Below are 15,128 nucleotides of genomic sequence, written 5' to 3'. Positions count from 1 at the left end.
TGTTCGTGCAAAGAAGTTTTGTTTAGGTTCTTTAATAAACCAGAAGTTTAAAAGAACAGCATTTATAAAATGGGATGTACTGAATATATGATAGATAATTTGAGATGGTTTAAAAAGGCAATGCTATATTTAGTTTTTCTGCTATTATATATTGCGATGTTCACCAGATTATAGCTCATAGCTTATAGAAAATGCTCATTTACAAGAAAAGAGGTCTGATGGATTTAGAGGGTTTTGCATCTGAACTCTTCAATTAGTCTTTGTAAAAGCTACAAACATTATTTCTTATAGACAAATGATTTCAATTTGCTCTTTGTGTTCCACCAAATAAAGGTTTGCAGCACAATGAAGTTGAGTGAAGCATTTGTTTAATCCTCTTGTCGCCATCAGGGTTCACTTGTGCTGTTGCAGGTCATTGGGCCGCGTGCGAACACACGTCGTCATCGGGTTTATCCTGCTGCTGCTTCTGGCTGGAGTCTCTCTGACCTTTTTACTGCCCAACAATGAAGACATCAATATTCTCCGAGAGCTCCGACGAAGCTCCAACACCTCACGAACCCTGGCGGACCCAGAGGAGAGCTTTACTATAATTATGCAGACCTACAACCGCACCGATGTTCTCCTGAGGCTCCTCAACCATTACCAGGCAGTTCCTCACCTGCAGTGCATCATTATAGTGTGGAACAACCCAGGAGAAACGCCACCCAGGAGGCTGTGGGACGAGCTTGGCCCTCATCCTGTGCCCGTCCTCTTCAGGGAGCAGAGAGTCAACAGAATGCGCAACCGACTGATGATGCACCCCGATGTCAAGACTGATGGTAGGTACGGGACGATTGGGTACAGCAGCATTGATTTTGTCATTTAAGACATAAAAGTGACCACAATATCTCACCCATCCATATCTCTGTCTCTGTTTATTATTTCATCCATCCATTCATTCATCCATCATCAATCCATCAATCCATCCATATCTCTGTTTATTATTTAATTCATCCATTCATCCATCAATCCATGATGTCATCTGTCTCTCCATCCTTCCAGAAATACATCCCTCTATATCTCTGTTTATTATTTCATCCATCCATCCATCCATCATTTTATTTGTCTATCTTCCCTTCCATTTATCCATTCATTCATTCATCCATCCATCCATCCTTCCATCTATTTATTTCATCCATCCATCCATCCATCCATTTATTTCATCCATCCATCCATCATTTTACCTGTCTATCTATCCTTCCTTCCATCCATCCCTCCATCTATAATTTCGTCTGTCTGTCCATCCATCTCTCTATATCTGTTTATTTCATCCTTCCATCCATCCCTCTATATCTCTACTTAGCATTTCTTCCTTCCGTCCATCATTTCACCTGTCTATCTATCCTTTCTTCCATCCATCCCTCCATCTATTTATTATTCCATCCATCCATCATTTCACCTGTCTATCTATCCTTTCTTCCATCCATCCATTTATTTATCATTTCATCCATCCATCATTTCACCTGTCCATCCATCCATCATTTCATTTGTTTGTCCTTCATCTCTCTATATCTATTTATTTCATCCTTCCATCCATCTCTCTATTATCATTTCATCCTTCCATACATCATTTCACCTGTCTATCTATTCTTTCTTCCACCCATCCCTCCATCTATTTATTATTCCATTCATCCATCAATTTACCTGTCTTATCTATCCTTTCTTCCATCCATCCCTCCCATCTATTTATTATTCCATCCATCCATCATTTCACCTGTCTGTCTACCCCTTTTTCCATCCATCCCTCCATCTATTTATTATTCCATCCATCATTTCACATGTCTATCTATCCTTCCATCTATTTATTATTTCATCTATCCTTCCGTCCCATTATATCTCTATCTCTATTTATTATTCATCCATTCATAAATCCATCCAAGTTAAACATATTCTTGTGGAATGCCCCATTTTTAATGTTATCAGAAAACAATATTTATCTGGAGAGACTTTAAAGGAAATATTTTTAAACGTGAATCCATCTAAAGTTATAGAATTTTTATCAAAAGGAAATCTTAAAAAACTGTTTTAGATTTTTATCTTATATATTATCATTATTATTATTATTTATATATTTTACCTTGTACATTATTTATTGCTGTTGATGACTTTTAATTGTTAGAATATTTTTACTTGATCTATTTTCTTTTTGCCATGATATAGCCATAGAAGCTGAAATGGCAATAAAATTAAATCTCTCTCTCTCTCTAAATCCATCCATCCATCATTTTATCTGTCTATCCTTTCCTCCATCCATCCATCCATCCATCCATCCATCCATCAATCTATCAATCCATATCTCTTTTTATCATTTCATCTATCATCCATCCATATCTCTTTATTTCATCCTTCCACCCATCTATATCTATTATTCAATCCATCCATCCATTTGTTCATTTACTCATCCATTCATCCATACCTCTATATCTCTATTTATTATTTCATCCTTCTTTCCATATCTCTATATATTATTCCATCTATCCATCCGACCTTTTATATCTCTATTTCTATTTATTACTCATCCATCCATCATTTAATCTGTCTGTCCTTCCTTCCATCCATCTATCCATCCATCCATATCTATTATTTCATCCAATTATCCATCTCTCTTTTTTATTCCATCCATCCATCTATCCATCCTTTCATCTTTTTATTTATCCATCCATCCATCCATCCATCCATCCATCCATCATTTCATCTGTTTATTTACCCATCCATCCATCCCTCTATATCTCTCTCTATTTATTATAAATATTTGAAATAATTGTTATAATTCTGAAATGAAATGCATACTCATTGTAGAATAAGTTATGGTTTGTATATTATAGCATGGTGTGATAACGTATTGTACAGTTTTTACATTTTTGTAAATTTATTTATTTTTGCAAAATAGGTCCCCCAAGTTAGTCAGAGAGTAAATGATGACAGAAGTATTATTTTTGTTTGATTTTGCTATATAACTTTATCGCTGTGTTTTACTGAATACTGACCTACTCTCTCTCTCACCTAAACAGCTGTTTTGATGCTGGACGATGACATATTGCTGAGTGTTCCTGATATCAGCTTCGCATTTTCTGTCTGGAAGGTATATTCCTACATCAATATAATCACATATATTCCCAGTATCATGCAGCCTTCTTTTCACAGACAAATAATCCTGTTTTTATTTACTTATTTATTTTTTTTGTGTGTGTTTTAGCAATTCCCAGATCAGATTGTGGGATTTGTTCCACGGAAGCATGTAAGCTCTGCATCTGGTGTTTACAGCTATGGCAGCTTTGAGCTTCAGGATCCTGACAAAGGTGGAGGAGACAGGTTAGAATCTGACTAATGCAGCATTTACATATAATGCAAAGTCAACAAGAAAGGGTTGTTGCTAGATCAGATATGGTTGCAGTCCGAAGTTAACAAGAATTATTTATTAAATTTCTCATTTTTTGTATTTTATTAACACCTACCCCAACCCTAAACCCAACCGTCACAGTACTGTAAAAATATTAATGATTGTCATACAGTGTCATTAATTGGCTACTTTAATTGATGTGCATATTGCATGTCCGGCCGGCCGCCTATTCGATCTAGACTTTACCACAAGAATCTGCATGTTCCTGGTTCCAACTATGCAAGATTGACAATTGTCTGTTTTTTTTCTACACTTTGCCTTTTGTTTTTCCTTCCGTCACCGAGATGTTTAATTTTTAAATCTCCTCCTATACAGAAGCACACTATATTCTCATACACTCGCCAGCCACATTATTAGGTACACCTGTCCAACTGCTTGTTAACGCAAATTTCTAATCAGCCAATCACATGGCAGCAACTCATGGTCAAGACAAATAGACATGGTCAAGATGATTGCTGCAGTTCAAAGCGAGCATCAGAATGGGGAAGGTGATTTAAATGACTTTGAATATGTGGCATGGTTGTTTGTGCCAGGCGGGCTGCTCTGAGTATTTCAGAAACTGCTGATCTACTGGGTTTTTCATGCATAACTATCTCTAGGCCTTACAGAGAATGGTCAGAAAGTGAGAAAATATCCAATAAAAGGTGTATATGTGAAACATTGTTGAATATATTAATATCTATTTTAAAAATCAATTGAAACATAAAATTCCATACTGAAACTTGTTTATGTATAAATATATGTACATATACAGGGGTTGAACAATGAAACTGTGTATTGGTGCATTATCGTCCTGATACACAGGTCTGACTTCAGAATAGTGTTTAAACCATTATGTGCACATGGTCCTCCAGAATGGCTCGGTAGTCCTTGGCAGTGATGCACCCATCTAGCTCAAGTATTGGGCTCGGGGAATGTCATGATATTGCAGCCCAAACCATCACTGATCCACCCCAATGCTTCACTCTGGGCATGCCACAATCTGAGTTGTACTCTTATTTGGGGCTTTTCCACACCATAACTCTCCCAGATGAGTGAAGGACGGTGAAGGTGGACTAATCAGAGAACAATACATGTTTTCACATTGTCCACAGCCTAAGATGTTCACTGCTGGCACCATTGAAGCCAACGTTTGGCATTGGCATAAGTGACCAAAGGTTTGACTAGAGCAGCCCGGCTTTGTATATTGCCCCTTTGGAGCTCTTGATCAACAGTTTTGGTGGAAATAGGAGAGTTGAGCTGCACATTTAATTCTGCAGTGAACTGGGCAGCTGAGGTTTAATGTTTTTTTTTTAGATACAATCCCTTTCAGACAGCTTCCTCTTGCGTCCACGGTTGCTTCTGTTGGATGTGGTTCTTCCTCTTGGTGGTGTCCTGACATTACCCTTGATACCGTGGCTTTTTATACATGACAAAGACTTGCTGTCTTGGTCACAGATGCACCAGCGAGACAACAATTGTCCTCTTTTGAACTTTGACATGTCACCCATGATGTAATATTTTAAGCAAAACTGTGCTAATACTAAGGGTGTCACGATTCTCCGAATCCTCGATTCGATTACATTTTCGATTCTAAAGGCACGATTCGATTTTCGATTATGAATAATTAATTAATTAATGACCAATTAATTATTTGTAGCCTACCGTTTAAACTACCTGACCTGCATGGTCTTTGTTTTAGCCATAAACAAATCATACAGTAAATGAATAAAGGCAAGATACACACATAATTACCACCTGTCATTCACTTTTTCTGCGGGACTCGTGAATAGGCAGTGATCTGTGTCGTTATAATGGCGTCGGCAAAAAAGACGCACAACCAACAGGAACCAGCCAACAGTATCTGAGGTGTTCGCTGAAATACAAAGTACAAGTGAGTGAAAGATTGAAGCAGTCCTCTGACTGCCTGGACCTGCTGTCTCGAGTGCATGGCTGTGAGTGCGTCTGTGTCTGTGTGGTCACGTGATGTGCATTTTCAGAGGTAGAGAGGAAGGAGGGCTGCTCAGAAATGCTACACGCCACTGTGTATGTCAAATCGTTTTCGTTCTAAAATGCCATTTAAAAACAAAGACAGTGTAAACAGGGCCTGAGTGTGTACTTTTCGCGAGCGGATTTGCAACGGGGGCGGGCGGAGGATCGCGATGCCGGTGTTGTCTATCGGACGAACCGTACGTAATACGTACATAGCAGAGCTTGCAAAACTGTTTTTTTTTTTTTTTTTGTCGACAGCACGAACGTTGTCAACATAACTCACTGGAAATCCAAAATGCTTACACACCGGCGACTTCATTGAAAGAGGAGAGGGTTTAAGTTCTGTCGACGGGTCTCCTGCTTCTGCAGTTTAACAAGCACTTCAACAAGCCTGTTATTTCCCGCTTGGCAAGCCAAGCTGACGTGACATGGGGGCATGGCAGCATCGACGATTCTATTATTTGATTTGATAATCGAAATTGAGCATAAATTTCGATCGACACCCCTAGCTAATACTCTGCTAAGTAAACCTTCACACTCTGCCCTTACTGGTGAATCAAGCAGTCAATGAAGATTGGCCACCAGGCTGGTCAAGTTTAGCCATGAAACCTCCAATACTAAATTGCACAGTGTTTTAGTTTATAAACTATACTAACCTTGCTTTCCTCCAGGTATTCAATGATCCTGGTGGGAGCTTCGTTCTTTCATCGCCGCTTCCTGAAGCAGTTCCAGGAGCAGCCTGCTGAAGTGCACACCCTGCTGGACCGAACGCAGAACTGTGACGACATCGCCATGAACTTTATCGTGGCCCGTCAACTTTCAAAGCGGCCCTCCGGGGTGTTTGTGAAGCCAGTGCATATGAGTAATCTAGAGAAGGACGCTAGTAGCGGGTTTGTTGGCATGTGGCATCGACCGGAGCACATGCTGCAGCGCTCCTACTGCCTCAACAAACTCGCACAGATCTACGGACACATGCCGCTCCGATACTCCAACATCATGATCACTCAGTTGGGCTTCCCAAGCTATGCTAATCACAAGAGCAGGATGTGATGTCGGCATATTTGAGAAGCAGGTACCGTTTCTTTTTTTCAAGTTCTTTGAACAAGTGCGATCTCAAAATGTGTACATCTCACCAAAAATGGAGCTATTCTGGAACAAAAGCATTTCTACATTCTCAGGAATTGATGGTTTTACATACAATCAGAATTTATGGGTTACAGATATGATTTTTTATGTATATATATTCCTTTGACGGAAATCCAAAACCAAACACATTCTTTATAAATATTAACAATAATAATAGTAATATTGAGAGTAAATAAAATAATTTATTAATAGCATTTTCAATAACAGCATTTTTATTAGTGCCAATAAATAACAAGTGTAATGTAGATTTTTTTTTTGTATTTCACAGATAACTATGAAGCATTTCAACATTTTTTTAAATGTTTACTTGATATTAACTTGCAAATTATAAATAAAATGTCAGCATAAGTTTTTTGTGACAATAAATTATTTTTGTTGTTTGTTTTTCATTTTATTATGAAGATTTTGCTTTTAAGATCCAGAATTTCATTCCGTTTCACTCTAAGAAAAAAGTGACCATTGTTTTCTTTGATTATATTGGGATCCTGACTGCTTTCTAAGCAAATTTGGGGATTTTTTTTATTGTAATAATAACCTATGAACAGAAGTTCAACCAATCACTTTAAGTTAATTACGCATTACCAAAAATGTACTTAAAGGTCACCCATTTTGTCTCTTTTTCAAGATTTAAGAGAAGTCTTTTGTGTCTCCAGGATGTGTCTAAAGTTTCTGCTTGAAACACCCATCAGATTATTTATCATAGCATGCAGAACATTAGGATTTTCTGCTCTGAACACACTGTAGCTGTATTTTTTGTCTGTGTCTTTGGGTGCTTTCACACCTGCCTTATTTAGTTCGATTGAATCGCACTAGAGTTTGTTTTCCCTTTTGGTGCGGTTCGTTTGGGCAGGTGAGAATGCAGCAATCGTACTCGAGTGCGCACCAAAAGCGGACTAAATAAGCGTACCGAGACGTGCTTGAAGAGGTGGTCTCGGTACGCTTTCAAACGAACCGTGGAGCGGTTCGATTGTGGTGAGAATATGATCCGAACTAAAACAGGTCCAAAAGTACTGCGCCTTTTAGTCTAATTCATCTGCCGTAGGCTGATGCGCTGTGCATTATGGGATGTGGAGGAAAAATATTTGTTGACAGCGCTTTACCAGAGAGAGAGGGGAAAACATTACCTGATGGATCGTTGGTAATATTTCCGCAAGATGAGCATGTCGCAGTTTAGCTAAATTAATTCACGTCTCCTGCTGAAGTGACGAGCGATGCATTAAACACTGTTTTCCAGCCGCAGCCGTGCTTCATTCTCGAAATGTATAGTTTGTCTAAAGCAGGGATACAATCAGTCAGCGCAGTCGTCCCTCCATAGTAAAAAGCGACAATTTATGTCTGCCAGTTTTGTTTACCTGCGGGAGTTCATTGGCATTTTCCCGCACGTGAATTCCGACCAATCAATAAGCAGTTTATGAAATATGTTCAACAACATCTGGCCAATGAGAGATGTGGATTTTGTCAGATGACTGCATTTTGGTTCGTTTCAACTGGTTCGGACACAAGCCAGCAGTGTGGTGTGAAAACGACCCAAAGACGGCAGAAGATGCAACAATGTATCATTTATTACCCTTGGTGCGGACCAAATGAAGCCAACTACAGATGTGAAAGCACCCTTAATGCTAGCTCTCCCCGCCTACCATTCCCTCGAGCCTGTCAGAGTGTGCCTCAATCTCTGGCTGCATACATTGGATAAACAGCACAGTGACAGACATAAAGGAAGCAGATCTTGCGTAACGTTTGTGAGAAATACTACAGTAAGAACTTTCCAATTGTTGTTGTTATTATTATTTGATGTGTTTGTTGAGGAGTTGCAACTATGAGGCACACACAATGTCATTACAAAGTTCTCGTATTCACACAGACACACGTTTTTGCATGGCAAATGTGACAGGATACACGTTAATATCCACTGCTCTAAGGACATCCGTTTTGTTAATGTACAAATATACCTGGTTTAACGTCCACAAACCGGGATTGAAGCTACTTTTTATAATTGTACTAACACGCGATAAAGACGGTAAAACCACTGTAATCCATTACAAACATGCACCGTTTTAAAACCGTTTTAAACTTGTAAAACTCATTTTTGATCACATTTGATGATGATTGATGATCACAGAGCGCTGAACAGATCTTTTAATCTTAGTTGCTTTGTGCACGCCCTGTCTTGTTGATGATTAAGCTGCGGTCACACTAGAGTTTGTGTGTTCGATATTCTGTCATGCGGCGCTGTGAAAAGGGGCGGGATTAAACAAGCTTATTAGACATTTAAAAAAGCGAGCGATTGCTCAATGTTGTAAATTTCTGTCCAGAGAGGTCATGTTTTGATCCTCGGTTGGTCTCATGCAGTCAAGTGATGCGATTTCGCAGGTCAGAGTTCACCAAGCTTGAACTTTGCACCACAGCAACCTGCGAAACTTGACGCATGACTCTGCGTTTCCGGTCTGATGCATTCGCGTGCGTATGAATGGAAGTCTATAGGAGGAAAAGCCCAGTGTGGCCGCAGCTTTATACGTGTTACTACAGAGACATATTAATACACAGCTGTCAATCAATTTGGTGGGTGGGGAAACCGCATTTAAAATGGAAGGTATTTGAATCCTATTTTAACGTCAGGAAATTAAAAAAACGAGACTTATTGTGTTTCTAGCACTCCAATATGACTGTGGACACACTATACCCACACACAGTTCTGTCCAAACAGCTTACAAAAGCTGATTTTCACCATTTCTTTAAAGTAATGAATGTGATTTGAGTGTACGCTAAACAGAAACCAGATAAAATCTTTTTTTGACAGTGGCTACATTTGAAAAACTCATTAAAGAAGATTTTCTGTGCCGATAATGCAACAATATACTTTCCGTGCCAAGGTATACTTCCTGAGCACAAATCGTTTCATCTCCTCAGTAAAAACATGGATCAAAGTGAAAGAAATATCAACATAACTTCTATAATGTTTGTTGAAAGTTTTTAGTAACACAAGAGATTACACAGTAAAACTGTTTGATGAATTAGCTTGCACTGATTACACGAACAGAAACGGAAAACAACACAGTAAAGCAGTCTGTGTTATTCTTCTCCATTGGTTGAAAACTCAGGAGGAATCATTCGCTTTGAATGGAATAAAAATATTTATTTAAAGTTATTGAGGGGAGAGTAAGTTAACTTTAATTCCTTCATGTTGTCTCGACACAAATGAAATGTGTGGAACCCAGCATTTTTTCAATGTAGCAACCAACACATGAGTTTTCTTAAGCCTTTAGTTGTTGTTTATTAAACCAAAATTAGTGGACAGTTTTTCAGAAACAATGTCATCTTCACTCAAACACAAATGTTTTTTGCTTCTAGTTCAAATGTTAGTGCTACTAGAGGTGGATGGGTGTGGGGGGCATTGGTTTATGTCCAATCCACCTGAATTTGTAACGTCAACTTTTATCTATTTTTGTTGGGATACTTGAAACATCCACGCAGGTGTGTTGAGGCAAGTTGGAGCTAAACCCTGCATGGACACCGGCCCTCCATGATCAAGATTGGTGACCCCTGGTCTAGGGGGTCGAATCGAGATTGCGATGTTTTAGCGATTAATCGTGCAGCTCTAGTGAAACCCTGCATTTTTGACAGCGTTCATTGTTCAAAACGTAAAGAAATTTTAGTTTTAGTACCTGACATTGATTTACAAAATAATAAAAGCACTTATAAATAACACCGTAGTGGGCAGGGCGATTTGGCAAAAACATAAAATCTAGGTTTTTTTATAAAGTTTGACCGATTCACGATTTCGATTTTTATTTTATTTTTTTTATTGTGTTACTAGTCTTCTCAAAACATTACAACATGACTGAAGTAACATTCTCTTTAAAAGTAACTTGAAAAACCATCTGCTTAAAGGGCCATGAAACCCCCTCGTTTCAGCAGGGTGTTTTCACACCTCTACTTTGGAAAAAGTCAGAAAAGTGGGCGTGTCCAGCTCTGTTTAGGGGGGAGTGTAGGAGGAAGAAAAGAGGCTTGGTGGGGGAGTGTCTATTTGGGCACGCGCGAGTTTCAGAGTCAAAACACAAAACCACAGTGTACAATGTGACTGTGTTTACATGGACATCTGTAGTCGAATTATTTGCCAGATTATTAAATGTTGGACTTTAACTGCAGTTTGGCTCTTTCATTCAGGGAATTCATTCATGTCCCTCCCGACAAACGTGATATTTGATTCAAGGAACTGCTCTAAGCGTGTATTTTTCATGCAATGATTGATACCGCACAGCGAATGAGAGAAAAAAAAACTCAGCATTTCCCGGAAACTTAGATGCACACGGCAGGTAACGTCAGAAAGCCGCGTGTGTTATTCCGGTCACAAAATCCAACACGAGGTTATAGTTTGGTTGTAACTGTTAGTGCTAACTTGTTTACACTCGTTGCAATAGTTTGTTTGATACGAATAAAATACGAACTGAATAAACAAAGAGCACTGGTCGCTCACTTACCAAATCTGTAGAGACAGGACAATCACCAGCAACTAGAGCCGCGTCTTTATTTAGAGGAGACTTAAGCGAATCTGGATCTCAGCGTTTGCAGATGAGAACAGCTCTCAGGTAAACAATAATCCTCCTTGGTCACGTAAGTTATTGTTGTAAGTTATAGGTGTCCTAATAGTGTTTATAGCAGTGTGGGACACATATACGACTGTCAACAGCTCAAAAATTGTGTTTTGGTGTTTCGTGACCCTTTAAGGAACATTGTATTTTTAATGGCCATGTCATACATAAATTAACCAAGGTGTAAATGAATGTAAAACAAATTCACGAGTTAAATAGCGTTGCTGAAGATTTGAATGAGAAATATTTGTGTAAATATTGCAGTTGCAGGAATACAGAGGTATTTTCTGCAAGTTTTGCTGAGCCTAGAAAAGATTGGCTGTCAGCTCGGCTTTGGCTTTGTCTTCTGATTAAATGACAGGTTTTAAAGCTGCGCTGTGTTTTTCATGGCAGGTTTTTACGTCCTTCATACGTCCCATGTTGAGATGGAGTTTATCGACTTGATGAGGGAATGTCTTGACAATCCACATAGACGTGACTCAGACTAATGCAACAAGTAAAATCCTACATGACTTTATGCTTTAACAGGCAGTCAAGCAGATCTTACACCAGAAGCGCCGCGACAAGGCGAGCACATGACAGTTTAAACTATCACACACCAAACGCACCAACATTCGCATGATATTTAACATGAAACTAATCAGATGGCGCTCTGTGCCGCGGCTGAAATATGACCTGCCTCCTGAATCGTGGCTGGGCGGCGCTGGTGTGTTCATAGAAACCTGTTTAGAATTCTAAAATCCATGGCGCTGCGCGGCGCATAGCCGAGACGCGCTTCTGGTGTGCTTCCTGCTTCATAGAATGAACCAAAGCGCATTGGTGCCATTATTATGTATTAAATATATATATTTTTAAAAATCGCGATTTCTCGATTTGATTCAAAATTAAATTGTCTTAAAACGTAAATTCGAATTAATTGAAAAAATCTGAAAAATCGCCCAGCCCTACGCCATACTCAAAATCATAGAACAACAAGGATTGTAAAATTAGGTCTCTATACCCGATGAACCAAAAACACCAATATATAATATATGATTCCATCCAGAAATGTTGTGTAGACTCAAGCAAGTATTTTTGATGTCTACATCAACAAGGCTTAAAACTGGCTTCAAAACAAAGCAATAACAGCCATCAACATGCTCGATGTCATCAGGAAGAGATTTCCTCAAACCGTTAAGAGTGTTAGAGATCTGTCAGCGTACAGACAAAACAACAGATATCATAATACAGTCATACTGGAACTTCTGTTCATTTCTATCCATACCGTTTCAGAATATGGGCTTTATTTTAACTTGCGATATATTTATACATTAACACATTAAATGAACAGACCTTTGATTTCATTGAATTTGTCATTTGTTAGAGAGTTGGTCTCAGTATTCAGCAGTGAAAGTTAAAAGAACAAATTTTCTACTTTGACAGGTTTTGATTTTGAATGGGGCGGCATTGTAGCTCGTTGGTTAACACTGTCACCTCACAGCAAGAAGGTCACTGGTTCGAGTCCTGGTTGTGCCATTTGGCTTTTCTGTGTGGAGTTTGCATGTTCTCCCCATGTTGGCATGGGTTTCCTCCACAACCCAAACTCATGCGCTATAGGGAAATTGGGTAAGCTAATTTGGCGGTAGTGTATGAGTGTGTGTGTGTGTGTGTGAATGTGAGAGTGGGTGTTTTCCAGTACTGGGTTGCGACTGGAATAACTGGCGTATATGGCAGCGTGTTCCAGTTTCAGCCAATATCCAGCAACTTCGCACAGCCATTGAAAAGGACTGAAACATTCCACAGGCCACAATCAACAACCTGATCAACTCTGTGAGATGGAGATGAGTTGCAACTGCGTGAGGCAAATAGTGGTCCACCAGATACCGACTGGTTTGTATTCAGTTAAGCTACATTAAGTAAAAAAAAATCTTACAAAACTGATGTGTAATTACTCAAGAATTTTAAAACCCCTGAGAGTACTTAATAAGCAGCAGTCTATTTCAACACCTGAATGTTAGATCAAGAGTGGGACTTCCTGGGCTAAATGTGACAAACGCGTGGAAGACCGATAACGGCAACAATGAGAAGTCACACAAATCCCACATTCAAACTTCCTTTGTTTTTGATGGGAAGGGAAAGTCGGGAAAGGCATTTCCTTTAATTCGTGCCAAGATTTTAACTTTGATTGTAGATTGTTTGGGATCCTACTACACAATATAAATGTGATGATGAGGACCAATGTTCTATTAAGACATGTCCATTGGAACAAAGAGGAGACCGTTATATCCTTCCAATTTCTTTTGTCCACGTTGTTAATTCAGGAAAAACTTTATATACGTTGACACACCAGTTTATATACGCATACATACAGTTGAAGTCAGAATTATTAGCCACCTTCGATTTTTTTTCTTTTTAAAATATTTTCCAAATGATGTTTAACAGAGCAAGGAAATTTTCACAGTATGTCTGATAATATTTTTCCTCCTAGAGAAGGTCTTACTTGTTTTGTTTCGGCTAATATAAAAGCAGTTTTTAATTTTTTAAACACCATTTTAGGGACAAAATTATTAGCCCCTTTAAGCTGTAGTTTTTCTCAATAATCTACAGAATAAACCATTATTATACAATAACTTGCCTAACTACCCTAACCTGCCTAGATAACCTAATTAATCTAGTTAAGCCTTTAAATGTCACTTTAAGCTGTATAGAAGTGTCTTTACAAATATCTAGTCAAATATTATTTACTGTCATCATGACAAAGATAAAATAAATCAGTTATTAGAAATGAGTTATTAAAACTATTATGTTTAGAAATGTGCTGAAAAAATCTGCTCTCCGTTAAACAGAAATTGGGGAAAAAATAAACAAGCGGTCTAATAATTCAGGGGGGCTAATAATTCTGACTTCAACTGTATAAACCTGTGTACACACACACACACACACACACACACGCACGCGCACACACAGTGGTGTAAATTAACAAATTACAAATACTTAAATTACTGTAATTGACTAATTTTTCTCAGAAATAATAATTCCCTAAGTAGTTTTAAATATGTGTACTTTTACTTTCCCTTGAGTTCATTTATAGTGCGGTATTGGTACTTTTACTCCACTACTCTCATTCAACCTGCAGTCACTACTTTATTCTATATTCTTTGGGGATTAGAAAAATCTGATTCCTGTCACATCCTGTAATTGCTGTCCAATCAAATTGCACATAGAAGGTAAATTGCATCATAATGAACTACCTCAAGACATGGGTGATTTATAATTGCAGCAAACTGTTTGGAAGGCCTAAAAGTGTCCAAAAGATGTCCAAAATCTTTACACGCATTGACCCAGAGACTGTTTAGATCAGGGGTGTCAAATTCATTTTAGCTCACATGAAGGAAAATCTATTCCCAACTGGGCCGGACCGGTAAAATTATAATATATAAACTTAAAAACAACAACTTCAGATTGTTTTCTTTGTTTTAATTCGATCAACATAAATCATAAAGCTGGAGCCTGAGGAAAACACGATCTTATGACAATTCATATCTATCTGAATTAGAGGCCAATTCATATATTCATATTCGTATGTTTTTGTAAGATTTGCTTATCCACCAGTGACAGTTGGGTTTAATGGTGTGGCTGGGTGCCACTCCTCCTTTTACATATTGTACATTTTCACGGAACTCGTACGAATTATCCAGTAAACCGACAAATCATAAAATAGTTAATAAAAAATGTTGATAAGGCTGTCACACTGTTGCTGATTCAAGCTTCTTGATTGGCTGAAATTTTGCAACAGTTTGCAATTGCGTCATCCAGTGGACATAATAAGAACAGCAGTTTCATTTATGGAATACTTGTTAATTTTTATACTTTACAGAATCATCTCGGGCCGTACGTTTGACACCTCTGGTTTAGTTGCATGTCACTGATAAAAAGATGGCGGATGTTTACTTTATAATGACCAAACACCAAGCAGGCATAAGACGTCAACATGACATCAGATT

The 15,128-nt window shown here is 38.4% G+C and overlaps 3 protein-coding genes across 8 annotated transcripts in view; 2 read left to right on the top strand and 1 right to left on the bottom strand.

The window, feature by feature from the left end:
• LOC147846195 (uncharacterized) overlaps positions 1-15,128 on the top strand; it is a 1,020,765-nt gene that overhangs the window by 163,281 nt on the left and 842,356 nt on the right. The window lies entirely within an intron of this gene.
• apoltp (apolipoprotein lipid transfer particle homolog) overlaps positions 1-15,128 on the bottom strand; it is a 597,023-nt gene that overhangs the window by 283,971 nt on the left and 297,924 nt on the right. The gene's annotated exons all lie outside the window — the stretch shown is intronic.
• Positions 1-15,128, top strand: part of extl2 (exostosin-like glycosyltransferase 2) — a 47,107-nt gene that overhangs the window by 1,539 nt on the left and 30,440 nt on the right. Inside the window, exons 2-6 of one of the 3 annotated variants that reach the window (XM_087239589.1) lie at positions 391-818; positions 3,051-3,121; positions 3,236-3,351; positions 6,082-6,482; positions 6,825-6,925. In XM_087239589.1, the coding sequence (XP_087095715.1) occupies positions 391-818; positions 3,051-3,121; positions 3,236-3,351; positions 6,082-6,460 (994 nt within the window). In that variant the 3' untranslated portion in view covers positions 6,461-6,482; positions 6,825-6,925. 3 annotated transcript variants of the gene reach the window in all.

Source organism: Danio rerio, chromosome 2 (assembly GCF_052040795.2).
Source record: "Danio rerio strain M-AB ecotype USA chromosome 2, GRCz13ab, whole genome shotgun sequence".
NCBI lineage: Eukaryota > Metazoa > Chordata > Actinopteri > Cypriniformes > Danionidae > Danio > Danio rerio.
The sequence above is the reverse complement of the archived record's forward strand: the minus strand, read 5'-3'. Positions and strand labels throughout refer to the sequence as shown.